This window comes from Dama dama, chromosome 5, assembly GCF_033118175.1.
Source record: "Dama dama isolate Ldn47 chromosome 5, ASM3311817v1, whole genome shotgun sequence".
In the NCBI taxonomy this organism is placed as follows: domain Eukaryota; kingdom Metazoa; phylum Chordata; class Mammalia; order Artiodactyla; family Cervidae; genus Dama; species Dama dama.
This window is the reverse complement of record NC_083685.1, coordinates 124,837,803-124,862,870: the sequence shown is the minus strand read 5'-3', so window position 1 is coordinate 124,862,870 and position 25,068 is coordinate 124,837,803. Positions and strand designations below refer to the sequence as shown.

Here is a 25,068-nt window from a genome sequence, read left to right as displayed (position 1 = left end):
GCCTGTCCCTTGACCGAGCCTTCAGGCCACCTCCCTCCCCCTGCCTCAGGGGAACAGGGCTGCCCGGAGCCTTGGAGATGACCTTCTCTGATACCCCTCTGCAGACTCGGAGAGGTTAAGTGACTCAACTACGGGCAAGTGAATGACAAGTGAGCCCCAGGCTCTGACTCCCAGTGTGGGCCACTCCCCTAGGCAGGTCTGGGGCGCCCTTCCTCTAAGCCCTGCCGTTCAGAGCGGCGCCTCGGGCTCAGCCTGCCCTGGGAGAGGCCCCCGACTCCAGGTGCTCTCAGGAGAGCGCCAGGCCTTGTGCTGGCACAGGCCACACACCCTGCTATGTCTGGTTTCTTTGAAGCCTTCAGCCAAAATGCAAGTGGTCCCAGTTGCCCCAGCCCCTGCCGTGGCGTCAGTTACCTCCACACCCACCTCGCTGCTCTGTAATGGGGGGGTGAGGGGTGGGCCGGGCTCCAGGATCGGGGCAGCTCAAGGTCTCCTGAGGGCTGAGGAGGGAGTTTGCACAACCTGACTGTAACCCAGGCCCTACTGCAGGCCAACACTTTATGTTTGGTGAGAGGACAGCAGATTGTTAGTTTATTTTTGCTAAGACAGTTTCTAGGTGGTAGGCACTGTCCCAAGGAGGAGTGGTCCTCAGCAGCCCGCCAGTTCTCACACTTCGGAGCCAGAAGGTCCCTGGCTCCTGGCTCCTCAGCCTGGGTGCCGGCAGGCCTCTCAGGAGGGGACCGAGGTTCTCCCCACCACGGATGCTGAAGAACAGGCCCCAGGAGCCTGCCCCCCACCCCAGCGGCTAGAACAGGAGACAGGGGCCGAGAACTGCTCTGCCAGAGGAACTTCTCCCCAAGAGGGGGGCAGGGGTGAGGGAAGCAGACCGCTGTCACCCCACCCCAGGACGGGGCTTGCAGGGAATGCCGAGGCCAGGACCAGAGGGAGGAGGAAGGGAGTATAAATACTGTGAACCGGGCTCCCATCACTGGGCCCCGGCTCTGGCAGCAGGAGCCCCCACATGCTGGGGCTCCCCAGACCCAAAGGGCCCTTCTAGGGTGTTAGGCCAGGCGGGAGGGCTGCACTGTGGAAGGAGAACCCAGACCGCCCCCCCCAGGCACCGAGCCTCCACCGCTACCGCCCCGGCTGCTGGGAGGCCTGCTTGGCCCGCTGCCGCCGCAGCCGCACAAACGCCTGGGCCTCGCGGTCACCCTTCCGGCTCTCCAGCAGCTGCAGGATTGGATCCCCTGCAAAGAGAGGTGTTTGCGGGTCAGAATCGCCAGACGCGATGCCTGGAGAGTGGCCGGATCTGCGGTCCCGCCCCGTCCTCCCGAGCCTAGCCCAGCCACGCTCACAGGACAGCTTGGCAGACAAGACGGGAGAGGCGTTCGCCGTCCCCCTGGGCAGCAGCGCCAGCCGGAACGCTCAGCCCAGCTGCAGCGCAAGAGGCTGATGTGCCTCGGGTGGCAACCATGACCTCTTCAGATAGGAACCTTGGGCCAGTTAACCAATGCGGGCCTCTGTTTGCTCATCAGGAGAACAGCAACAGCTGCCTCGCTGGGTGGTCGTAAGGGAGTGGTATGAGGGTTAATGGGTCCAGGGCTTAAAGCTGGCCTGTCAGAAGTGCTCAAACACAAGACTTAGTCCTCTCATCGAGCTCAGAGGCTGCTCTGCAGGAACGTGCCCCCTGGGCAGAGAGAGATGGCCCCTCTCCCCAAGCAAAACAGTGACCTTATCCCACCAGGGAGAGGCGTGCACACCCGACCCAGCTTAGACATCACGGGTCCTTGATCAGACCTGAGATCTCAGCAACACAAGCATCACTCCGGCTCCACAGGCTTCCGCCTCTAGGGAGGTGTTCCTGATTCCTGACCCCCACATCGCTGCCTCTCTTGGGGCTCCAGAGCCTGGCGGCCCCTCCCCTGCATCCCCATGCTGGGCCAGGCCCCGCACTTGCAGTCTCTCGGCCTCTGCCCCACCCAAGGGCTCAGGCCTACCGTCAGGTCCAGGGTAGGTGAGGGGCAGGCGGGTCTGAGGCACCTCGCCAGGCTCCTCCGTCCCTGCCAGGCCGGGCACGGAGCGCAGCGGCAGGAAGGCCTCCCCCTCCAGGTCATCGGTCCCCAGCGTGTCGTGGTCCAGCACCGTGAGCAGGAGGCACGCCCCGTCCTTCTGGCACGGCTCAGCGGGCACCAGGCTGGGCGGGGGGACAGAGTCAGCTCAGCTGCCCTCCCCGCCTAGTGCCACGGCCACCCACCCCCACAGGCGGGCTCGCCCAGACGGGTGGGGATTAGGATCGCGTCAGCTCTCAGCCTGGCATATCTTGGGGCACACGCTGTCATGCCTGCTCTGACTGTGGGCTGATGCTTTCATCCAGGGGCCCCTGTGTACCCAGGCACCCCCTGTCTTGGGGAAAAGAGGACCCCGGAGACAGGACCCTTCCCTGAAAGCAAGCCTCTCAGTCCAGCATGTGGGAGGAGGCTCCCCAACAATGCCCCCTAACTCCACCTGCAGGGTGCAGGCTTGAGGCCTGTGCCACCAAACACTTGTCTCCACTGCCCCCTCCCTGGGACTCGCACCGGGTCATCTGAGGGGATCCCCTGGGCCCCAACTGGGATGAGCAGGCCTGAGGCGGTCCGGGCTTGGGGAACACAGCCAGTGTAGGGACCACTCACAATTCAAAGGTCTCATCAAACAGTGGGTGAAGGTCCTTCTTGTGCTTTTGGGTCTCCCGGGGGGCCAGCTCAGGGAACTCATGCCTGGGTTCCAAGGTCAGCTGGACAAAGGGGTCGCTGGAACCTGGCAAGTGGCCCGGGAAGGGACGTTGGCCAAGGATGATACCCCAAGCCCTGAGTGCAGTCCGCACCCCAGCAGCGGTGCCCTGCCCGCTAGCACTGCCTCCTCGTGGTGGTCCCGGGGAAACGCACCGAGCGCCCAGGAACTCGGGGGGGACCCGAGCGCAGACGCGGAGAGCGGCCGGCGCAGCCTCCACTCACCATTGGAGTCCAGGGGCAGCAGGTTGGAGGCACTGAGCAGCTCCACACGCAGCTTCTGCTCGGAGGGGCTGTAGGAAGCTTTGACGGTGACGGCCCCGAGCTCTTCGGAGGTGGTTGCTGCCTGGGGGCGGGGCGCAGGGGCGGGGTCAGCGGGGGCCGAGCGGGCGGGGCGGGGCTCCAGGTGCGCGGTGAGCGCGGGGCCTCACCTGCTGCTGGAGGCGGCAGCAGAAGTACCTGTTGACGAGCTCCCGACTGGAGGCCGCCTGCAGCTCCAGGTCCCTCTGCAGAGCCTGAGGAGGGGACACACCCTGAACGGTCACCCCCAACCGCAGCCTAGGGCTGCCCTTCAGAAGGCCACGGCCCATGGGGAAGCCCACAAAGTGATGTGGAAAGCAGGGGGCGCCCTGGGACCACAAGCCAGGGTTGCTCCGGCGACAGCCAGAGGCACCGACGCGGCAGGCTCCGCAGGTGTGTCTCAGTCGCCCTGCCCCAACCAGCTTTAGAAGAACCTCACATTCGGTTTAATGTTCTGCTATTGCTGTCTTAAATTTTTCTTTTAAATTTTTCAAGAAAGGGCCCATATTTTCATTTTGCACTGAGCCCTGTAAATTATGCAGCAGGCCCTGGACACTGGCGAGCACAGGAAGGCAGGCTCCCCAGTGCCGCCAGCTCACCCAAAGGTCCCTACCTGAAAGGTGGCGGTGTGCAGGGCCTCGGGCGGCAGGCCACAGCCCTCTGCGTAAAAGCAGATCTCCAGGTTCTGGGTGGGGGCGAGAGGTGAGAGATGAGCCCCCCAGGCACTCGTCCCAGCAGGGTCAGCATTGTTGTCACTGGTGTTATTACCTGTAGTGCAAACTTCAGCCTGCTAGAGGCCAGGAGGCAGCTCCGCTGGGAGGCAGCCACTTCTGCCAGCACCGTGAGCGTGTGTGTCCAGAGCAGACTCAGGAGGCTGGGGGGACATGCAGAGGGATGCAGGACACAGGATGGGAGGACAGAGAAGAAAGCCGAGATGCTCTTGAGAAAGGGGAGGCCTCAGGGCCCCCAGGTCCGCCCCACCCCCACCATCCACCTGGTGGGACTTCACTGGTGGGACTGGACTTGGGGTGCAGGCAGGGTAGGGAGGGGGGCTGGTCTCCTGAGGGAAGGCGGGGGGCAAGGGGCAATCAGGCCCAGTCCTATCCACAAGCTCGTGAAGAATCCTCATAGGATTATCAAACCCCAATAAACAAGGGGGGGAGGGGGTGGTCCCCCAATGACAGAATCTTGAGTGAAGATGCAAGTGGCCAGGATGAATAGGATCTCATGGATCAGCAGGTACTACTTGCAGGGAGAAAAAAAATAGCAAACCAAGCCACAGTCCATCCTAATAATGACCTGAAATAACTGAAATTTCACTTGTCAAAGTAGAGTCAGGCAGAGAAACACACACACACAAATGTGATCCTGGTGATCCAGTGATTAAGACTCTGTGCTCCCAATGCAGGGGGTCTGGGTTTAATCCCAGGGAACTAAGATCCCATACACAGCAACTAAAGAGCCTGCAGATGTGCTGCCCCGGCGGGAGAGGAGCAGGCCTCCGGGGGCCAGCGGCCCTGTGTGGGGAACCAGTTGGCATCATCGTCACCGTCCTCACGGCGGCTCAGTCACCGACCACTTCCTTTGTTGCAAACTCTGCTCTCAGCACCTCACGTGACTCATTTAGTCCTCAACAGAGGCCAGAACTATGATCAACTGCACAGAAAATTTGAGTAATCTGCTCAAGGCCATCCACCAAGCAGCAGTGAAGCTGGAGTCTGAATCTGGGTCATCTAGAGCCCACGCCCTTGACCTCTACCCCCTGCTGCCTGGTGTTCCGGGCCCTGCTTCAAGAGACCCTAATGGGAAGCTCTCCTGGAACATGGGAGAGGAACACCCAGGGAGGGAATATTGGGGAGGGCAGAGCTTGCAGCCCCCTGAAGATGCAGCCCAGGGCCAAGGGAAGGCAACCAGCAGGCTTCAGCTCAGCCCGAGGCTTGTGCAGTCCTGAGCACCCTGACCTGGGCAGTGAGCATTTTAAGAACCCGGTTGCATCCTCCCCCCGAGGATGGATGCTGAGGCTGGGCAGGAGGGGCAGGAGGGAGGAGAGAAGGAGGTGGTAAGACACCTCAGGGCAGGCGGCTACTACAGACCTGCTGAAGTTCTCCTGCACCAAGTTGGTGTTCATGTAACAGAGCTTCACCTCCAGGAACTTCATCAGGGGCAGAATGGCCTGGGGAGGGGTAGCAGCATGTCTGGCTCTGGCCCATTTGGGTCCCACCCCCATCCCCTCACCCCGACCCAGAAAGGAAACAGGGCCAGGAGCTTTCCTTCCCGTCTCTGCAATGTCTGCAGAGCCGACCCCGGCCCCAGTGGGCTCCAGTCTACTGGCCTCCTCTACAGCCCCTGAACCTGCCAGGCGTGGTCCCGCCTTTGCCCATGCTGTTCCCTCCCACAGAAATCCTCATGGCTCCCTCTCTTGCTTCCTTGAGACCTTGACTCAGCTGTTACCCTCTGAGTAAGGCCTTCTCTGGCCACTATCTAAAACTACAGTCTTCAGGGACTTCCCTGATGGTCCAGTGGTTAAGACTCCGCACTTCCACTGCAGAGGGTGCAGTTTCCATACTGGTCAGGGAACTAAGATCCCACAAGCCACATCGTGCAGCCAAAAAAAGAAAAAGCAATCCTTTGACCCTTCCCACTCCCGTGTGTTTCTTTTCTCTAGAGAGTTTATCATTATCTGATACATGTGAGTTTCTCAGGTGGCACTAGTGGTAAAGAACCCTCCTGCCAATGCAAGTTAGGCGTAACAGACGCGGGTTCGATCCCTGGGTCAGGAAGATGCCCTGGACGTGGGCATGGCAACCCACTCCAGTACTCTTGCCTGGAGAATCCCCTGGACAGAGAAGCCTGGTGGGCTACAGTCCATGGGGTCATGCAAAGTCGGACATGACTGAAGTGACTTAGCACGCACGCACGTGTAGACATATATACGTTTATACACACACATATATGTATAGTTCCAATAATAGCTACAGTGACAGTTAATATTTAGCTCTTTTTTAACCTCCCCTACTAGAATGAAAACTCTAGGAAGGCAGGGATTCTTATGGTGTCCATCGCTGTATATCCCCAGTGTCTAAATCAATACCTGGGACAAAGTGGGTGCCTAAATAGTTGATGAATTAATGAGTAACATTCTCCCAAACTCTGATAGCTGAGTTGGTCAAGAATCCGCCTGCAATGCAGGAGACCTTTATTCTATTCCTGGGTCGGGAAGATCCCCTGGAGAAGGGAAATGATACCCACTCCAGTATTCTGGCCTGGAGAATCAGCCAAAGAGTCAGACAGGACTCAGCGACTTTCACTATTCTCCCAAACAGTCAAAGGTGTACATTACTATCCCTGATTGCAGATGTGGAACCTGAGGTCAGCTGGCCTGAGTAACCAGGACAGTCATGTGACTAGGCAGCTGAGAAAGATGCAGGGCTATCTGGCTGCAAAGTCTAAGCCCTCCCCCACTGCACCCTCACACTGTCAGTGCTAGGAGAGCCTGTGGGATGACCCAGCCCCACCCTCTTAGCATCCAGGGAGGAAACCGAAGCCAGGAGGGAACATTCCTTGCCCACGTCTGGGGAGCTTAACTCTGACGCCTCATGGCCTTCAGCCCCCTGCCCACCCTAAGCCCCTTGGCAATCCCTGACCCATGCTGCTGGCAAAGTCAGTGAGCAGGGCGGGCCACTCACGTCTTCAGGCAGGACGGACTCCCTGATGCCCACGAGTTTCTGGATGTGCTTGGCAATGCCCGCCTCCAGCTAGACACACAAAATGGAAAGAGGGAGGCCAAAGGTGTGAGTCGGGGGGGTCGGGAGAGGTTGCTTGGAGCCTGAGTTTAGGTTCAGGAAGAGGAGGGGGCGGGGCACTGACCCCAGGCCTGCTGGGAGAGGACTTCAGGCTGAGGTTGGGTGGGGCAGGGGGGTCACTGTGGGTCACGCGAATCACCTGCTCGGCCAAGGTGCGGACGCCGGTGCGGATCTCGTGGCCCAGCCCCGCCAGGGCGCCCTGCAGCTGGGCATGCAGTGTGTTCCGCAGCTGCTCCTGCTCCAGCACAGCCCCAACCCGCTGCTCCAGCGCCTCCCATGCCAGCTGGGCGGGCAGCTTGCCGATCACCAGCCGCAGCTGCTCCATGTCATTCACCACCACGCACAGCTGCAGGCGGGCAGGGGCACAAGGAGGCAGGCTTTCCCGAATAGTGTCAGCACTGGCCAGCTCCACCCCCAGCCCAGTCCAGCCCCCCGCCCCGGCCCTTACCATGTTGGCTGCCTGGCCTTGGTCCTTCTGGCCTGCAGAGAGCTCCCGGGCACGGGCCTTTATAAGGCTGCAGTACACCAGGGCCAGCCGACAGGTGTCCTGGGGCAAGGAGGGGATGATCAGTTTGGTGGGGGAGGGTGCCGGGAGAGGCAGGTAGGGGAGGCACAGGAACCTCAGTGTCCTGGGGAATTTAGGGTGGAGTGTTCTGGATACCGCTAGGGTGAGAACTGGCACTTCCCAGGTAGCTCAATGGTAAAGCAGCCGCCTGCCAATGCAGGAGACACAGGTTTGATCCCTGGATTGGGACGATTCCCTTGGAGAAAAGAGAAGTGAAAGTCGCTCAGTCGTGTCCGACTCATTGCTACTCCGCGGACTATACAGTCCATGGAATTCTCCAGGCCAGAATACTGGAGTGGGTAGCCTTTCCCTTCTCCAGGGAATCTTCCCAACCCCGGGATCCAACCCAGGTCCCCCACATTGCAGGCAGATTCTTTACCAGCTGAGCCACCAGAGAAGCCCAAGAATACTAGAGCGGGTAGCCTATCCCTTCTCCAGCAGATCTTCCTGACCCAGGGATCAAACTGGGGTCTCCTTCATTGCAGGCAGATTCTTTACCAACTGAACTATCAGGCAAGCCCTTCCCCTGGAGAAGAAAATAGCAATCCACTCTAGTATTATTTTTTTTTCCTCCTAGTACTTTAATCCCACTCCAGTAGTCTTGCCTGGGAAATCCCAGGGACAGAGGAGCCTGGTGGGCTGCAGTCCATGGGGTCACAAAGAGCTGGACATGACTTAGCAACTAAAACAAAGAAACCAGTGGCTAAGACTCTGTCCTCCCAACGCAGGGGCTCAGGTCCGACCCCTGGTCAGGGAACCAGAGGAGAACCTGGGTGAGAACTTGGGAGAAATGGTGGAGTGGGAATGAGGCTGCACCTCCACGAACTTGACAGTGATCATGAAGGCCTCCTCCGGGTCAGGCCAGTCCAGCTGCTGGGCAGTGTGGCTGATCTGGGCGAAGCAGGTGGACAGATCCACAGCCGACGTGCTGTGCTTGGTCAGCTCCCCCAGGGGCACCAGCTAGGAGGTGGGGGAGTGTGTAGAAAGGAGAGTTCTAGGCTTGCCAAATCCATGCCCCTTCCGCCCCGCTTCCATCTGCAAGCATCCAGAGTTCATACAGCCAGCAAGCTCAGAGCCGCGCAGGGGGCTGCAAGGCGCACAAGCAGGGCTCCATTCACAGCCCGCAAGCTGCCAGGATGGGCCTTTATGGGAAGCCACGGTTTATCCCGGAGTGTTACAGGAGACAGCGTTTCACACCTTTCACACCTGCAACTGGCCTCAAAAGCACCGCTCAAAGCTGGTTACCAGCTTCCGCACCTGCTGCAAGGTCCGGCAGAGCAGAAAGCCACACCCGCAAATCTGGGACTCCGCCCCTAGCAGGCCCGACCCCTACCTGGTCCATCTGTACCGCGCGCTGCACGCGCGCCAGGGCCTCGCTGTAGGTTTTCTGCAGCCAGGACGGGATGGCGGGCTGGAACCAGCGGTGGAAGCCTTCCAGGGCCAGGACGCCATCCCTGGGAAGAGCAGGGGTCAGCCTGGGGGGCTGCGAGCCCTCCTCGCCCCGCAGCCAGTCGACTACCCACCTCTCCGAGGGGAGCGGGCCCAGCTGGTAGAGCTCCTTGAGGCTGATGTAGAGCTGGAACAGGCTCTCGCCTACCTCTGGGGTCACCGAGCTGCCCACCAACGCGATGTGGTCCTGCACCCGCTTGGCCACCTGAGGAGGGAAGGCGTGGTGGGCGGAGCTCCAGAGGCAGGCGCGGGGGGCGCGGCCGCGGGACGCGGGGAGCCTCACCAGCCACTGCAACTCCAGGAAAGCCATGGAGAAGAGGTCGATCTTGAGCACGCTGGAGGAAAACCAGCAGGCGTGACCTGGCGGCACACAGTTGGGTCCCTCCGCGAGCCCCGCTGCCCCGCCCCCGCCCCGCCGCCCGCTCACTTATGGAAGATCTTGTTCCATGTGCGCTGACACTGGTGCAGGTCGCCAATGATGTCCTGTACCAGGCTCAGTAAGGCCTTGCCCATCTCCAGCAGCCCCTGGCAGGGACAGAAATGAGCCAGGCAGGGCTTCGAGCGGTGGGCATCCGGTCCCACCACCTACCACCTGGCACGAGCCCCTCACCTGCACCATGGGCTGATGATGCTGCTGCTTCAGGTGGAACCATCCCACGGTGCCAGCCTGGGGGGCAGAGAGGCCGTGAGCAGGGAGGGGTGCCAGGCCCCAGGCAGGCGCCCTCCCCACCCCCAGGGCGGTCACCGTACCCGCAGCGCCTCGGTCACCAGGCTGGGCAGGGGGGCGCTGTCCGGGCACAGTTCCCCAAAGGCCTTCATCTTGCACATCTGTACCAAGACCCTGGGGGGATGGGGAGCCGTGTCCAAGATGCCGCTGCCCCACGGCCCCCCTCATTCCTCTGGCAGGCTGCCCACCCCTCCCCTCCACCCCCACCCCCAGCCCAGAGGTGCCCCCAGATGGGGGCGGGGGTCACCACTGACCTGAGGAGGGACTGCAGCCGGGCTGGGGAGTCAGGCACCGAGAGGGGAAAGACAGACCGGAACCTCCGGATGAGGGAGAGGCCATAGGCCAGCAGGGAGCTGAACGAGGTGGCCAGCTCCTCCAGCTGCAAGGCCCGGAAGGTTCCGTGAGGTGGGGGCTGCTTTAGGGGGCCGAAGCCATTCCCTGAGCCCTGCCTGCCCAACAACCCCCCCAGCTCCCCCCAGCCCACCTGCTCGGCCTTGAGTCGGCCCTGGATCCACTGGTATTCGATGCTGGTGATGGGGAACAGGAGGCAGCTGCTAGGGAACTCCAGAGTCTGGTAGAGACGGCTGTAGGCCAGCCACTGCCTGCGGCAGACAGGAAGCCCTCAGTCAGCTGGGGGACCTCCTTCCCCACAGCTTGCCTGGCCTGGGGGAGGGGGTCAGGGGTGGACAGTGCCCAAACCTCCCCAGCCCCACTCTGCCCCAAAACCTCCCAGGGTTTCTCATCAAACTTTAGAGGCTGAAAACCAGTGACTGAAAATAACCCACGGGATTGCTTTTGTTCCCATAGTGAAAGTCGTTCAGTCATGTCCGACTCTTTGCGACCCCTTGGACTATACAGTCCATGGAATTCTCCAGGCCAGAATACTGGAGTGGATAGACGTTCCCTTTGCTAGGGGATCTTCCCAACCCAGGGATTGAACCTTTGTTCCCATAAGGGCTTTTTAAAACGTGTAAATGAATTGCCCCGTCTCTTAAATTAGAATCTTTGTGATTTTAAAATTCAGGACTTCTTGTGTCTTTCGAAAAATCAGATTTGGAGACTTAAGCCTTCAAGTCCAAGTCCAAGTCCGCCAGAGCATCCCTTTAGAGCTGAGGGGAGACTTCACAGAAGGGGCTGAGCGGAGACAAGCGGGAGGGTGAAGGAGGCTGGGGCGGGACAGCAGCACAGGACAGGCCTCCGCCATTCAGGGATGCAGCGGCCGCCCGCACTCCTGCTGGGGCCCTGGAGCTGGGGCGGCAGACTCAGCTGCCCAGAAGGACTCAGGTGATGTCAGAGAGTGAAGCGTCCAGAAGGCAGCCGTGATGGATGGGGGAAGCCAGGCTTCCCTGCCCTGACCCCCTGCCGCCCAGCAAGGTGGACAGCCCTGCCGCTTCAGCATGAATCTTTCATGGGAAGCTGGAGATGTGGATCTGCACGGGAAATCTCCAGATTTTAAAAGTTGGTGACTGGACTTCCCTGGTGGTCCAGTGGTTAAGACCCTACCTGCTGATGCAGGGGACACAGGTTTGATCCCTGATCCGGGAAGGTGCCCCATACAGCTAAGCCCATGTGCCACAATTACTGAAACCCGCACGCCCGGGAGCCCTGCTCCGCAACAAAGAGAAGCCACTGCAGTGAGAAGCTCGCACACCACAACTAGACAGTAGGCTCTGCTCGCCACAACTAGAGAAAAGCCCACACACAGCAACGAGGACCCAGCATAGCAAAAAACAAAAAGTTGAGTCAGTGGCCAACTCAACTTAAAACTCAAAACTTAAAATACACAGTTTGGGCCCCAAACAGAAATCTCTGGAGGGTTAGACTTGGGGCTGCCAGCCCGAAGGAGGGCAAGTAGGGAGGGAGAGGGTGGTGCGGTGCAGACGGCCTTCGGGCACTCTGGCTGGGCTGGGCACTCACGCCAGGGACCGGTGGAAGTCTGACAGGTCCTTCTGCGTGGCGTGGAGGAAGAGGATGGTGGCCGCCTGGGAGCTCAACAACCCATCCCAGGAGGTGCTGCCGGCCTGAGGAGGCAGGCGGAGGAGTGTCAGGACCTGGCAGGCAGGCCCTGGCCCCGCCCGGCCCTAGCAGGGCAGTACCTGGTGCTGGGTGACCTCATGGGACACCAGCTGCTGCAGGAGGTGGAGGTGTACCGTGTAGCTGGGCTGGGAGCGGCTGGCCTTGGTGGCTCTCTGCGGGGGGGGCCCCAGCATGGCTGTGAGCAGAGGACCCCACGCCTGGGGCGGCCCCTCCTGCCCACCCAGCCGGGCCACCTACCCGCTTGTGGATAAACTGGAACTGGAGGTGACACTGACCGCGGTCCGGGTAGGTGTCTGTGCAGGGCTCCAGGGGGTACCAGTGATCCTCACGGCAGCGCAGATCCTGGCAGGCCGGGCAGGCAAGAGGTGCCCACGTCCTTGAGCCGCAGGAGCCGCTAACGCTTGGGGGCCAGGGAGGCGATGGGAGGCAGACCCCAGGCTCCACCCGGTATAGACCTGACACCCCTCCCTTGGACCCCTCGTCACCCCCACTCCACTCACCTGTAGTCTGAGAACCACGTTCCCCAGAAAGTCGTCCTGGCCTTTGTCCTTCCGGGCCTCCTTAAATATCCTGTCCCAGGGAGAGGGGCGGAGCGCCTGGCCAGGTCAGGCTGGGATCTGCTCCCTACCTCTGGCCACCTGGGTCCAGCCAGAGCCTCCAGTCCAGCCACCAGGGTGCACGTGGTAGGGGGGCTGCAGGCAGAAGGAGCCCCGATTCCTTCCCCAGGGAGGACCCCATGGCACTCACCTTCTCAGCCCATGCAGGTCTGTGAGCTCCCCAAGCTTCTGTCTGACGGACTCCACGGTGTCCATGTCCCTGGTGTGGGCAGAGGCTTCAGCGGGAGGCGGACAGGGTGTCCTGGGAGCCCCCGGCTCCTTCCTGCCAGGCTCACTCCCTCCCCTTCTCTTACCCACCCCAGCGGGCGGGGCTCGCCCCTTACCACATGTCCAGATGAAAGCTGGCGTTGCTTATGTCCTCAAACTCTCTGTAGTGAGAAAAAAGCATGGCTGAGGGGCTTGGATGGCTGGGCCCCCTGACCAGGTCACTGGACCCCAGGCCCGAGCCTGCCATCCTCAAAGTCAGTTCAGTTCAGTTCAGTCGTTCAGTCATGTCCAACTCTTTGCGACCCCATGGACTGCAGCATGCCAGGCCTCCCTGTCCATCACCAACTCCCGGAGTTTACCCATGTCCTCAAAGTTACCCATCCTCAAGTCTTAGCCCTTGCCTGCCAACTCCTCCTCCTTCTCAAATGCATCGCCCCCTCCTTCACCCCCATTAACCCAGACCTGCCTGACTCCCCTTCCCCAGCACGTGGCGTTTATGACACTGCCTTGTCCTGTCTGGCCTCCGGTCTGTCTTCCTTGCCTTGGGAGCAGCCTCCTCCTCCGGCCAAGCCACGCTCTCTCCCCCAAGCCAGGAAGTCCTGCTGATCTCACTGATGGAGGGCACCCCCACCACCCGACTAGCCCCTGACGACCAGAGCGGGTAGGAGCCGGGGCAGGGCCACGTACAGGATGAAGGTCTCGTCCCAGACGGGGTTGAGCGTCTGGGTGATGACCTGGGTGCGGTGGGTCTCCTCCTCGGGGATGGTGTGCCTCACCACAGCTTTCTGCCGGCGCCGGAGCCCCGGGCTACCCCCGGACACCGTCATCCCCTGCTCGATGCCCAGCAGGCAGTAGGGGTCACTGAACCCTGGGGAGGAGGGGGTCAGGGAGGCAGCCAGGGTGTTGGCTAGGCTCCCAGGTAGAGTCCTTATCACCCTCTCTTCATCCCAGACTCCAAGGGCCAGGGGCCAGCAGCCCCCAGCTGAGCCCCAGGGGACATTTGGGGGATGGGAACTCTGGGACAGGCTGTGACGGAGAGAGGAAGGAGCTAGGAAGAAGGCCCCGGGTCCCCATCGCCTACTCACCGCTGACATCCTTGCCCAGGATACCCTTGGCTTGTTTCACCGTTGCCTTCAGACAAAAGACTGGTTTCTGGAGTGACAGGAGGTGGGGGCTGAGTCCCCGAGGGAGCTGGGCTTCCCAGCACCCCTGCTGGCCCAGGGCGGCCCTGGCGGGTTACCTCGAGCTGCTGGACACACTTTAGCATCTGCTGATGTTCCTCGGGATCCATGCGGAAGGCCTGGTGGGGCAGGAGTGTGGGAAGCTGGGGGCACGGGGTGGGGGCGGCCAGGCTGCAGGGAGGCGGGTGGGAGGGGGCTGGGCTCACCTCCTGCAGGTACCGCAGCAGCTCGGAGGACTCCCTCACATGGTTGGGCTCGGGCTGCCCCAGCCGGTACAGGACGGTGTAGAGAGCTTCCTCGTAGAGCAGGGCCCGCTGAGACACGGCAGGGTCACCGCGGGATCCCCCGTCCACCCACCACCACAAGGTCTGAGCGCCACCAGCCACCCTGGCACCCACAACACATGCCCGACGCGGGGACCAGGCGTCCGCACACACAGGGAGGGGAGAGGATTGAGATCCAGCCTTGGCAGGGGGCGGGGGGCTGTTTGGGAGGATGCTGGCCCGCTTCCTAGCGCCCCTCTGTACCCCCAAAACACCCCGATTCTTACCTCCTCAGGCGACAAGTGGTGGGATGAAGGCTCGATCTGGGGAGCGAGGCAAAAAGACAAGGTGTCCCAGGGGCCTGGACTGGGGTTTGGATGCCCGTACGGCTCCCCCCAGGGCAGGCCCGGCCCAAGGGCTCAGGGGCCCCAGCATCCGGTGTCCGGCCCCACGGTGCCGCGCACCTGTTCCCGCGGCAGGCCTCCTGGGGGTCCAGCCCCCGGGCCACCTTCCTTGTCTCCTGGCCTGCCGTGGCTCGGGTCCATCGGTTCTCAGCTGCCCCCCCGGCAGCGTGAGCTCAGCACGGCCAGTGGCCCCAGCCTTCCTTCCTTCCCCAGAGGAAACAGGGCTGCTTATCGGTGGCTCCGCTGCACCCCAGCGGCGGAAGTGAGGCCCAGCAGCGAGGTGGGAGACTGGGGGTCATGCCCAGCGGGCCTGGGGCTGCTCAGTGGGCCCCCCGAAGCCCAGCCCACAGCAGCGACACTCCTTGCCTAATGGAGCCCACGGAACTGGACGAGCTCAGGATGGCCAGCAGGGGTAGGGGTGGGGGCCGTGGGCGGGGGCGGGGGCCCACCAGAGGGAGGGGTCTCAGAGAGGCTCAGACCCTGGGCCTGAGGCTCTAGGGAGCCCAGAGAACTCTGCTGGCCGACTCCGCTGTTCGGCCAAAGGCTCCGCCCGGGGCCGAGGTAGGGCCAGGGAGGGGAGTAGAGCTGCAAGAGGTGGGGCCCCGCACCCAGAGCCGGCAGGGCCCCACCCAGGCCTGCTCGGCTGCCCACTGAGGTCCCTCCTACCTCCTGAGCCCGTGGGGGCCGGGGATCCTGCAGATCTCTGACCCTGTGGCGCCTTATCTTGATGGCCTGGCGCAAGAGGGGAGGGCGCCGCTGGGCCCGGGAGAAGAGCGTAGCCATGGTGTCCAGCCCTGCCCTTCCCCTCCGCCTGGGGGAAGATAGTGAAGCCGCAGGGTTATGCAAAGAGCCCGGGGCTGCCACCCGGTTCCAGGGGAGGGGGAAGGAAGGGCAGGCCCGGGGGGAGGGTCAGGTCAGGGTTTCACCACCTTGGGGTGAGGGCCCCTGGCTCCCTGGCCCCTGCACCTTCCTCCCTGGGGCTGGCTGGGATGCTGGGAGGAAGCTGGGAGGACTGGAGACAGAGGCAGACTGGGGGGGTGGGGGGCGGGGCTGCCTCGCCACAGCCTCCCACACAGGGGCCCTGGGGAGGGTCCAGCACCGTCCAGCAAGGAGCATGAAGGCCGGGGGACAGCAGCCCCCCCCCGGGTGACTGAGGGAGGCCCACCTGGCCGATGGGTCCTCACTCACAGCTTCCCCGGAATGGGCCGCAGACCTGGAGTTGGGGTGGGGGGTGGGCAGGGCACAGGGTGGGGTCCCCGGAGAGGCGTCTCTCCGGGACCAGCCAACTGCTCAACCTGCTCTGCCCCACAGGTGACATTCCACTGAGCTGACGGGACCAGGCTGTGCCGGGCAGGGACGGCTGCACGGCCCCTGTCCCCACAGGGAGGGCGCCCTCTTCAAATGCCCTTGCAGAGGGTTTCGCCAAGCCCGGGGCTGCTGGGCAGGGCTGGCCAGAAGGAAGGGGCTGGGGAGGTGACTTGGTCCAGAAGGCACAGGACCATGGATGCTTCAGGCTAGGCTGGGCCCCACCACATCCAGAGCCTCCCTCCAGGTCAGGGTCCCAGGGGTGCAGGCCTGGACGTGGGCTGTGGCCATGTCCCGCCCTTCCTGGCCTCAGGCACCGAGGCTCTTTCCAAGGAGGGCGGGGCAGTGACCTCAGGGCAGGGCAGTGACCACACCAGGCGTGGAGCGAACACCCATCCAGCCCGGCTCCTGTCCGAGGCCTCCCACCTGGGCAGCTGCTGGGCCCGGGGGTACTCCGTGGGTGGACCTGTTGCTGAGCAACCCCCGTGAGACGGACACGGGAGAGGCCTCAGCATCCTGGGCCCAAATAGGTCAAGAGAACAAGGGACTCTCAGGCGAGAGGGAACACCACGGCCCTGGGCCTCCCCCGCCTCCACAAGGAGGCCAGACAGCCCCCCTTCCCAAGAGTGCCTCCCTCACCACACAGAGCCAGACAGGGGTCCAGTCACTTCACTTTTACTAGTTCACATTTTGAGCAGACAAATCAAGGTGCAAACAGGATTTATTTCACATTAATATATTAACTGAATTTTTTTTTTTTTTTTGTCAAATAAATAGGGAATCCTCTTTAAATAACCATCTCCTCTCTTCACAGCCAGTCCAGGAGCAAGTGAGAGCAAAATTTTAGTGCATCTAGGGGACACATTGCCAACCAGGCGTGAAGCTTAAAGGGAAGAAGGCAAGCTGAGGGGCTGGCAAGAGGTCACGGTCAACATCCAGGCCGGGCCCCGGGGGCTGGTTCCCAGCCCACCCGGTGGCCCCCAAATGGACATGCATTCTCCAGTTCCAGTCTGAGAGGCCCCTTCTAGAGGGAAAGGAGAGGTGAACGGAAACAAATTCCAGAAAGACCGGTGAGGCAGCAGAGGGGCGCTGCCCCCAGCCACGGCTGCCCTCAGGCCACCCACTCCCGGCGGCTGGTGGGAAACTCCAAAGGAAAGAAGAGGCGAGAGGAAGACCCAGGACGAGGCAGGGACGGGAAGGTGAGCGTGAAGGGACGAGGCCGGCTGGGAACGGAATGCAGGTGGACAGTTGGCGGGCAGGTGGCCCTCCTCAGCCAGGCACAGAGGAGGGCAGACGGAATGTGAGTGGGGCCTGGCGGGGCGCCTGGGGCAGGGGCGGGAGCTGGCAGGGCGCCTGGGGCGGGGGCGGGAGCAGGCAGGGCGCCTGGGGCGGGGGCGGGAGCAGGCAGGGCTTGTGAGGCTGGGGATAAAGTGTCTACACAATCAGAGAGCTGGACTGTGGCGGAGGAGGTGGCCAGAGAGTCCCTCCATGGGCAGAAGCTTTGAGAGCAGGATGGGGACGAGGGGGGTGCCCCCCGCCCCCCAACGGGACGGCTCAGGAAGCCGGCGGGCTCCGGGCTTGCGTGGGAAACTGGGAGGCACCACCCCAAGTCAAGGGGCCCCCCTTCTCTCAAGGCGAGTTCCTGATAATTGTTTTATATCAGAGCTGGAGGAAGGACAAGGCCTTCCCATCATGCCCCACAACTGCGACTCAGCCCCAAGGGGAGGGGAGGAGAGCGCGAGGGGAGGCAGGAGGAGGGGGTGGCGGGGTCTACTGGGTCTTCTTATCTTCAGGGGGGTAGTAGGGAGGTGGTGGAGGCTGGTTCTGAAGAAGAAAGGAAAGATCACGTTAGGACCGTCCGAACAAGACGAGGTCTCTCCCGCCTCTGAATCCCAGCAGCTGGGGCTGCGGGGACCCCTCCAGCGCGCGCCCACCCCACTCACCGTGGGCATGTAGACGTTGTGTGGGTTGCCCGGGTTGTAATAGGCGCTGGCAGCTGCTTCCGCGGCCTTGGCTTCAGCTGTGAGAACACGCACATTTGGGATGAGCCCGAGAGACAGGCCTCCCCGCCGCCTCTGGCTGCCCCTGCGACCCCAGACCCCTGGTGCTCGGGTGGCTGGTGCCAAGGACCCAGTTCCACGAATCAAGCAGTGGTGTTAACCTTCCCTGAGTACTTCCGGCACTATCGGGACACCCCGTGCACACCTCCCCATCAGATCTTCACCGTGACACCCCCAGGTGGTTCTGTTGGCACATTTTGTGGATGAGAAGACTGAGGTACAGAGGAAACCTTTCCCAGGGAGCACGGCCAACTAAAGGCGAGAGAGTAGGCTGGCGTCTACTGATCTCTCTTCACCACTGGCCACCACGCGGCCGGTCCCTTGGGGCTGTCCCTAGGCCAGTGGTCGTGCGTTATCTGGGGCTTCCACGGACCGGTGGGGAGCAGCCCAGGGGCTGAGCTCACCTGCAGGAGTGGAGGGGACATCGGGGCCACTGACTGGAGGCTCCATGGGCCCGGGGTAGGGCGGCGGTGGGGGCTGCACGTACCCCATGGCCCCGTCCATCATGGGGGGTCCCGGATAGAACTCTGCTCGGCGAGAGGGACGGGACCTGGTGAGCGGCACCGCCCTGGCCCCTCGGCTGGCGCCCCCCCCAGGCCCCTCTGGCTGCTCCGTCCGTCCTGAAGCAGGTCCAAGAACAAGTCTCCCCTCTGCAACCCCTCACCTGGGCGGGGGTGGTTAGTGGGAGGCAGGGGTGCGGGGTGGGCAGCAAAGGTCACACTCACCAGGTGGGGGCGGTGGGTAGGGGTAGCCAGGAGGGCAGGGGTACATTCCATTGGCGACTGGTGGGGGGAAGACATAGGCCCCGCTGGGCATGTAAGAATAACCATAGGCTCCGTTGGGGGCTTCGCCTCGGGAGGCTACAGTACAAGGGGAGAGAGAAGTGAGTTTCTCCGGCCTCGGGTGCGGGGAGCTGCAGGATCCCTGGGTGTGCGCAGCAGACGAGCCTCAGCCCTCCCCGCTGGAGGCTGCCTCGGGCAGGGGTGGGGCGAGGGGTCTGGGTGGGGAGGAGGTCAGAGCTGCGGCGGAGGAGATGGGGTGAGGGGAGGGGAGGAAGGAGGTCCAGGGAGGGGCAAGAACGGAGCTGGGGGAGCCTGGGGCCAAGGTGAGGAGGTCTGCAGAACACAGCCCTTGGGGACTGCACAAGTTGCCTCATAGGAGCATAAAGGCTAGATTTGTTTCTGTGAGGCCAAATGTCCTCGAGGCCAGACGGCTCTGGCAAATCGTCCTCTACCTGCTCCAGGCAAGGGAACCTCAGCCTTTGGGGTACAGGGCGGTGGTGCTAATTACAGGTTTCCTTCCCACCGCCCCGGTGGTTCAGACAGGAAAGAATCTGCCTGGGATGCTGGGTCGGGAAGATCCTCTGGAGAAGGCAATGGTTACCCATTCCAGTACTCTTGTCTGGAAAACTCCATAGACAGAGGAGCCTGGCGGGCTACAGTCCAAGGAGTCGCAAAGAGTCAGAAAGGACTGAGTGGCTAACACTTTCACTTTCCCTTTCCCAACTCCCAGCCCTGGGCAGCCCGGGGCCCAGGAATTCACCTCCTGACTGTTTAAAAAGCAGAACTAAAAGGAAACAACCCAAATGAACAAAATAGCACACGCATTCCACGTGTCCTCAGCCCCGGATTCTGAGAGCCTCAGTACCTTGAGATGCCACCTGTAACATCCGCTGCCCAAATTCGATGGCGCCCCCGGACGTAAAGGTCAGCTTGTAGGATGCAGAGCCTTCCCAGCCACCTGAGAGGAAAACAGCGCATCAACAGCTCAGAAGAAGAGCGTTCCGTCTGAAGCGATGGCTGGACGTCCTCTCCAGGCCCCCTCCAATGGCCTGCCGCGCACATCGCACGCCAGCACCGCGACCCGGCCAGCCCCCTGCCCACTTTCTGCGGTCTTGTAAGCACAGCTGCCCTGGGGCCTCCCACCCCAGCAAAGCAGCAACAGCTGGTCCAAGTTCAGAGCCGACCTCTCGCTCCCGGGGGAGGGGGTGGCAGTGCCGAGAACAAACCCCGACACCTCCAGCCTGGCTTCCCTCCAAAGGGGAACCGTGAGCTCAACAGCAAGGCTCAGGCCAGGCTGAGTGTGGGGGCCAGTGAGCATGGCGCCTGGGTCTCTGGGGTCTGCCAAGAGCCTGCCAGCAACCAGGCTGGGCGCTAGAGACGGGCTCAGGGCAAAGGCCCCTGCCTCCCACGCACCTGACAGAGCTCCCTCCCACACCTGACGTCTGACACGCGCCCCAGGTCACAATGAGCGTTCTCACTGGGGCTGCAGTCGTTGAGCCGCCTTTGAGCGCTCTCTCTGATCTGAGCTGTCATCCTGAATGCCAGCATTTCCCAGCTCTTGGCAACTTCACCCCCCAGTGAATGGCTGGCAGCCCAAGGGCTGGTCTTGGAAGCTACTCCAGAGCCCAGAAGAGGACCAGCTAGGGTGTCAGGGAGCCAGAGCCCCTCTCCAGGGCCGCGGTCAGAGGCGCCCCGAGCCCCCTCGTCACCTACCTCCTGCTTCGGCCTTCACCATCCCCTTGATGTAGTTTGCCCCAAACACAGGCTGCTTGATCTCACAGTCCTTCATCAGATAGAAGGGCATCATAAAGGACTTCATGGCATCCTTCGCCTTGGACAGAAAGATGACCTGCAAGGAAAGAGGACAAGGGCCATCACCGCTCGGACCACAGCCAGCCTGGCCACCGCTTCCTGTGTGTGAGGTCGCCGCTCCCAGGGCTGGGGTGGGAGGCCACAGCCAGCACCCAGCAGCCCCAGGGCACTCTCTGCAACAGCCACCCCCGGAGGGTGCCTTTTGGAGTAAAAGGCCCCACGTGCAGCCGGGCTGGGGAGGCCAGATGTGTGAATTCACAAGAAAAACGCGTGACTCAGGCCACACGTGTGAACAGGACGGCCTGCTCTATAATTGATGGGTGGTGAGGAGGTGGCGGACGCAGAGCCTCAGTGAAGAGGCGGCGGGGCCAGGGCAGAGGGGCGGGGAAGGGCTCCCGAGGCGGGGGTCCAGCCTGCGCTCCACAGAACTGAAAGGGGGGAATGGCAGCGGGTGGCAGACCCCAGAAGGGGCGCACTAACCCGCCCATGGACTCTGCCTGATTGGCAAGGCTCCCACCCCGCGTGCGAAGCACCTGCTGTTTTACACCCAAGACTTCAATCTGTGACTGGAGATGCCAACTTGAACCCCCAGAGACAGGGTTTTGAGACCCCCTCCCCACCCCTACCCGGGTCTCCTCTAAGGCCTGTGCGTCTCTCCCCCCTCCACCTCTGTCAACTCTCGGGTGGCCCCAGGCAGCCGTCTTCTTCCAAGAACATCTATTTGTGTTTCTCTGGAAGTCTGAGTCTGCCCGGGGAACTCTTAGGTGAGGCCCATTCTGCAGACTGGCATTTCTTGCTCTGCTGGGTTTGGCCGGGCTCTCTGCCCAGCCCAGAGACTGCGACAGTGCTACTGAATCCCGTGGACCACACTTATCACCCTGGACATGCACAAGGGCCTCATGGGCTACTCCTACAGCACTCAAAGTAACCACGGCCTCTCCCCCCAGGCCCAGGTCACTCCAGCAGCCGCACTGAGCTCCACACTGCTTGAAGCAGCAGCTTGGGAATGTGCATGGACTCACTGCCCAGCCGTCAGTTTTGCTGCACGAAGATCCTGGTGGTTCCAGAACCAGGGACATGTGACAGAAACACGCTGACGTTCATCAGGGCTCAGAGGCCACTGGACTCACGAGGCTGAGACTGCCCTAAGGCTCTCACATCAGCCTCCAGGAGCCACGAGTCTCCAAACCAGCTGTCTCACTGTACAACTTACCCGGTATGGGGTAAGGTAGACTGTGCCTTTCTTGGTCCCTTTGAAGGCCTCTGGCACATTCCTCATGTCACTGAACGTAAGCTCGACATGGTCATAGGACATCAGGATGCTGTGAGAAGAGAGGACAGGCCCTGATGAGGCTGTTGGAGTCACAATCTGTCACCCCCAAGGACTGAACCCTCCTTGGTAGCAGCTGCCAGCATGTGGTCGTTTCAACACTGCTGTGAGGAGTGTAACAACACGGCCATGGAAAAAATGAGCAAGCTGGGTTCCCCGAACCCCACCCACACAGCCCCGAAGTGACCAGTGTAGGGACTTCCCTGGCAGTCCAGTGGTTACGACTGCCCATTCTCACTGCGGAAGGCCCAGGTTCAACCTCTGGTCGGGGAACTAAAATCCCACAAGCCCCAGGGCACAGCCAGGGGAAAAAAAGTGACCAGTGCAGTAGAAGAGCCGCAGGGCTTTGCAGGCACCATAATCCCTCCAATCAGTTTAGATCATCTGGGTTAACTCTTCTGTTTTTCTTCCAAGTCCTTACGGCAGGTGCTCTGTATTTGTTGGTTTGCTTTTTTAAGCCTGATGCATATCATTTTAAGACGTGACTCTCCACCTTACCAAAGGGCTGACTTCAGGGTTTCTCTAAACCTGGGGTGCTTAAGCTGAGTCTGCAGGGGTATCAGTCCATGAGCCCCTGAGATGATCACACACGTGCTTTTTCCTGCGACAGTCCATAGCTCTCATCGCTCTCACAGGGATTCTTGATGTGAAGAGTGAGGTTCACTATTTTACACATCAAGCTTTATATGCTGAATGGAGACTTCAGCCGCTGTTTACACAACTTTTTCAGGAATGGGGCTCAAGCATTTGCTAAAAACAAGGCACACCATTATGCAGCAGCACTGAGTCCTAAACCAGGTAGGAAGTGCAGGAGGATAGATAACATCCTTTTTTTTTTTTTTTTTTCCTTAAAAGAACATTCTTGTCCCGGAAAAGCCCCACTGAGAGAGAAAGAACGGTCCCAGGAGATGGTACCAAATGGCATCAGCAGGGTTTGTCCACCCTGGGACTGGCTCGCACACAGAGAGGCTACACACCCAGGGCAATGTGAGGTTTCTCTGATTACAAGACAACGCGGTCCAAGTTCACGTGGTTCTATTTGTCTTTTTTCCCCTCCCAGATATCACAACTTCCTTCACTGGGGAGGGGTATGTGGAAAGAGGACCAGTACCAGAAAAGACAAGGAAAGCTCAGAGAAAAGAGGTCATGACCAGGAACAGGCTGGGCCTGGCAGACCCTGAGCCAGTAACATGGAGAGTCAGTATTCTGGGCTCCCTGAGTGCTTTCCTCTGACTCAACAAGCATGCCGGGTTACAGCCCTGGGCTGAGTGCTAGCCTTAACCAGCGTCTAGGCTCTGATCCCACCAAGTCTCTTCTGGGGACTCAGATTCCTTCTCTGCTCCTTCAAGAGGTGCTTTTGGGTCATCAGAGCTCAACCAGGGCTGGCTGGTCTGATTCTCAACGCCCAAGGAGCAAGAGGAAAGAAGCCATTCAAGGAGTGGATGGTAGGAGGAGAGACAGAATTGAGTGGGGTTGGTCAGGACAGGTGGGAGACTACTCTGGGAAGTGACCCGAGCCAACAGGAATTCAAGGGAAAAAGGCAAAGACTGACCTTTATAGGAAATATGTCAGGCATCTGACGATCGTTAACTATGTAATTTCACCTCTGGGCCTCAGTTTCTCACCTGGAATCTGAGCAGTTCTGGAATATACTGGAAGGCTACATGCTGGTAGTTAAGGCTACTGACTTTGGAATCAAGACTCCTTTGCTCTTTACTTATAGCTCTGTGAGCTCAAACAAGTTTCTTAACTTCCCTGTGCCTCAGTTTCCTTACATGTAAAATGTGTAGAATAACAGCATCTGCCGCACAAGATTCACATACTGAAAAAAGGCAGACCAGATGCAGCCCCCCTCCCCGACACGCAGTAAACGCCTAAATAAATGGCAATTATTTTTGTCTAAAGCTCTCCGCGTTTCCTAACGTCTCCTACTTTGGGCAAGGGGTCCGAGAACGACGCACGGGCTCCACTTGTCTCTCTGCAAGGCCCCCGCCCCATCCGGCCGCCCCGGCCCCATCCCACCGCTGATCGCAGCATCCCGGCCCCTCCCTCAAGACCCACTCAGCCGCCTGCAGCCCCGCCCCCAGCCGTTACCCACCACCCACCCATCAGTTTCGCCTCTTCACGGGTTCACGCCCAGCGGCCCGCCGCCCACAGCCCACACCCTCGACGCCCGCCCCTCCGGGATTCTAGGGTTCTTCCGCACTGTCTTCACCTCTCGGTGTTGTTGACGATCACTCCGCCGCCCTCCGAGTGGTTCTTGTTGAGCGCCATAGTCCCTCGGAAAAGGGTCCCGAGCCTGGCGACGCAGTGCGCTTGCGCCCTTCTTCGGTCCGCCCCTGGTGGCGTCGTTCGGATAAGCGCCAGCCAATCACAGCTCCCGTGCGGAGGCTGGCCCTACCGCCTGATCCCGGGCGTCACGTGCTAATAGTTTACGGCCTCGCCCGCCTCCCCCTCCCCGGTTGCGCCTGCGTCACAAACAAGCTCGAGACTACAACTCCCAGAAGGCAACGCTCCCTCAACCCCGACCTCTCCCTACACGCTAGCGGAAGGATTCATTCTGGAACTTGTAGTCTCCGAGACCACAGGCCCCGATTGACTCCACGAGTTACATAATCCCCACCTCTACTCGGTCCTCCCAGGGAGCCGAAAGAACAGTTCGGTCCGCCACAGAGGAATTAATCGTAAAGGCGCTGGAGGCAAAAGCTCATACCCACAGGATGGGGATTGTAACCTGCCCCAGCTGTAGGAGCGCTGATCACTAACGGGCGGCTTCATTCCGTCTGCAAACGTTTGGGGAGAACTTCTTATATGACTTTGCTCCGCCCCCCCCCCCCCCGCCCCCCGCCACCTTGAGTAACCCCCCCCCCCCCCCCGCCCCCCGCCACCTTGAGTAATCACTGAGCCAGACAGATGAGTGCAAGACCAGTCTCTGTTTTGGCAGAGAAGAGTCAGGAAAAACTGCGATCGCTCCCATGAAATCAAACCCAGACCCTCCGAAGTGGGCAGTGAGAATCGGTGCGGGGAGGAGAACCCGAGCCCAGCGCCTGCATCTCATCGCCGCGTCCACCGCAGCTGGCCTCGCGGTGGCGCTGCTCCCTCTAAAACATTATGGCTTTGCCGCCCGGCCCTCCCAGCATTTTCCAGGCTCGAAGATTTAAACCAGACTGGGAGTAACTGAATGCAGTTGGGCACAGTGCGAGACCGAGTGCTTAAAGCTGACTCACAGTGACCCGGCACTGTGCAGTCCCCGCTCGGCCGCTGTAGTTTTGTAAACTTCCCCCACCTCCCAGGCGAGTCTTTCCCGGAAATTGGAGTGGGAGTTGGAGCGGGACGAGGGGGGGTGGTGGTGCATCATTGATTTTAAGGGATCAGAGTTTGATTTGAAGCACACTGCTAATTTTCTGACACGTGGTGGCCAACTTTGTGATCCACCTGCTTGACTTTCGTTTTGAGTGAGA

The 25,068-nt window shown here is 60.9% G+C and overlaps 2 protein-coding genes across 6 annotated transcripts; both read right to left on the bottom strand.

Annotated features, from left to right (window-relative positions):
* Positions 1 to 250: 250 nt before the first annotated feature.
* UNC13D (unc-13 homolog D) lies at positions 251 to 15,301 on the bottom strand. 4 transcript variants are annotated; one of them, XM_061144799.1, is made up of 33 exons: positions 15,248 to 15,301; positions 14,985 to 15,129; positions 14,202 to 14,237; positions 13,858 to 13,965; positions 13,711 to 13,770; positions 13,556 to 13,622; positions 13,158 to 13,338; positions 12,587 to 12,631; positions 12,394 to 12,462; positions 12,147 to 12,216; positions 11,884 to 11,988; positions 11,706 to 11,798; positions 11,527 to 11,630; positions 10,094 to 10,211; positions 9,864 to 9,988; positions 9,633 to 9,723; positions 9,493 to 9,549; positions 9,310 to 9,407; positions 9,166 to 9,217; positions 8,957 to 9,087; positions 8,767 to 8,887; positions 8,250 to 8,393; positions 7,317 to 7,415; positions 7,008 to 7,214; positions 6,752 to 6,820; positions 5,159 to 5,238; positions 3,834 to 3,939; positions 3,679 to 3,750; positions 3,197 to 3,280; positions 2,991 to 3,111; positions 2,670 to 2,793; positions 1,995 to 2,191; positions 252 to 1,244 (listed from the first exon to the last, which is right to left on the bottom strand). In XM_061144799.1, exons 2-33 carry the CDS (start codon positions 15,099 to 15,101, stop codon positions 1,132 to 1,134), a joined length of 3,264 nt encoding a protein of 1,087 aa, XP_061000782.1. In that variant the 5' UTR covers positions 15,102 to 15,129; positions 15,248 to 15,301; the 3' UTR covers positions 252 to 1,131. The 4 variants fall into 4 exon arrangements, with proteins under 4 accessions (XP_061000784.1, XP_061000782.1, XP_061000783.1 ...); XM_061144801.1 differs by lacking the exon at positions 2,670 to 2,793 and having other exon boundaries at positions 251 to 1,244; XM_061144800.1 differs by lacking the exons at positions 14,985 to 15,129; positions 15,248 to 15,301 and adding an exon at positions 14,379 to 14,863 and having other exon boundaries at positions 253 to 1,244.
* Positions 15,302 to 16,326: 1,025 nt separating this feature from the next.
* WBP2 (WW domain binding protein 2) lies at positions 16,327 to 23,976 on the bottom strand. 2 transcript variants are annotated; one of them, XM_061144796.1, is made up of 8 exons: positions 23,823 to 23,976; positions 21,491 to 21,599; positions 20,179 to 20,314; positions 19,331 to 19,423; positions 18,409 to 18,543; positions 18,088 to 18,210; positions 17,567 to 17,643; positions 16,327 to 17,447 (listed from the first exon to the last, which is right to left on the bottom strand). In XM_061144796.1, the coding sequence occupies exons 1-8, from the start codon at positions 23,879 to 23,881 to the stop codon at positions 17,394 to 17,396; spliced, it is 786 nt and encodes a 261-aa protein (XP_061000779.1). In that variant the 5' UTR covers positions 23,882 to 23,976; the 3' UTR covers positions 16,327 to 17,393. The 2 variants fall into 2 exon arrangements, with proteins under 2 accessions (XP_061000779.1, XP_061000780.1); XM_061144797.1 differs by lacking the exon at positions 18,409 to 18,543.
* Positions 23,977 to 25,068: the final 1,092 nt, after the last annotated feature.